The sequence below is a fragment of a genome, assembly GCF_019968955.1.
Source record: "MAG: Porospora cf. gigantea A chromosome Unknown PgA_NODE_10641_length_1180_cov_634.389, whole genome shotgun sequence".
In the NCBI taxonomy this organism is placed as follows: Eukaryota; Apicomplexa; class Conoidasida; order Eugregarinorida; family Porosporidae; genus Porospora; species Porospora cf. gigantea A.
In genome coordinates this window covers 1-1180 of record NW_027151263.1, presented here as the reverse complement: position 1 = coordinate 1180, position 1180 = coordinate 1, and the positions used below count along the sequence as shown (strand labels likewise).

At 53.2% G+C, this 1180-nt stretch overlaps 1 protein-coding gene across 2 annotated transcripts; it reads left to right on the top strand.

Annotated features, from left to right (window-relative positions):
• On the top strand, positions 1–1180 carry KVP18_003098 (uncharacterized protein; the record flags this gene model as incomplete). Of its 2 annotated transcripts, none has more annotated exons than XM_067954550.1 (1): positions 1–1180. In XM_067954550.1, a coding segment is annotated over one exon (1180 nt), but the record flags the coding sequence as incomplete, so codon positions are not given. The 2 variants fall into 2 exon arrangements, with proteins under 2 accessions (XP_067813947.1, XP_067813946.1); XM_067954549.1 differs by having other exon boundaries at positions 36–1121.

Sequence of the window (1180 nt, the reverse complement as noted above, 5' to 3'; positions counted from 1 at the left end):
ATGAGCCCTTGAATGAGGCCACTACTGTCATTGAGAAGGTGGCTGAACAGATCATCGAGGTCACTACTGTTGAGAACGTGACCGACCAGACTAGCAGTGACGACACCTCTTCCACGTCAAGCCTATCAGACACTGACGAGCCCTTGAATGACACCAAGGTTGTCGAGATCGCAGAGGCCACTACTGTCATTGAGAAGGTGGTTGACCAGATCACCGAGGTCACCACTGTTGAGAACGTGGCCGACCAGACAAGCAGTGACGACACCTCTTCCACGTCAAGCCTATCAGACACTAATGAGCCCTTGAATGAGGCCACTACTGTCATTGAGAAGGTGGCTGAACAGATCATCGAGGTCACTACTGTTGAGAACGTGACCGACCAGACTAGCAGTGACGACACCTCTTCCACGTCAAGCCTATCAGACACTGACGAGCCCTTGAATGACACCAAGGTTGTCGAGATCGCAGAGGCCACTACTGTCATTGAGAAGGTGGTTGACCAGATCACCGAGGTCACCACTGTTGAGAACGTGGCCGACCAGACAAGCAGTGACGACACCTCTTCCACGTCAAGCCTATCAGACACTGACGAGCCCTTGAATGACACCAAGGTTGTCGAGATCGCAGAGGCCACTACTGTCATTGAGAAGGTGGTTGACCAGATCACCGAGGTCACCACTGTTGAGAACGTGGCCGACCAGACAAGCAGCGACGACACCTCTTCCACGTCAAGCCTATCAGACACTGACGAGGCCTTGAATGACACCAAGGTTGTCGAGATCACAGAGGCCACTACTGTGATTGAGAAGGTGGTTGAACAGATCGCCGAAGTCACCACTGTTGAGAACGTGGCCGACCAGTCAAGCAGCGACACCTCTTCCACGTCAAGCCTATCAGACACGGACGAGTCCTTGGATGACACGAAGGTTGATGCAGTCGAGATCACAGAGGCGACTACTGTCATTGAGAAGGTGGAGAACGTGGCCGACCAGTCAAGCAGCGGCGACACCTCTTCCACGTCAAGCCTATCAGACACTGACGAACCCTTGAATGACACCAAGGTTGTCGAGATCACAGAGGCCACTACTGTCATTGAGAAGGTGGTTGAACAGATCACCGAGGTCACTACTGTTGAGAACGTGGCAGACCAGTCAAGCAGCGACGACACCTCTTCCACGTC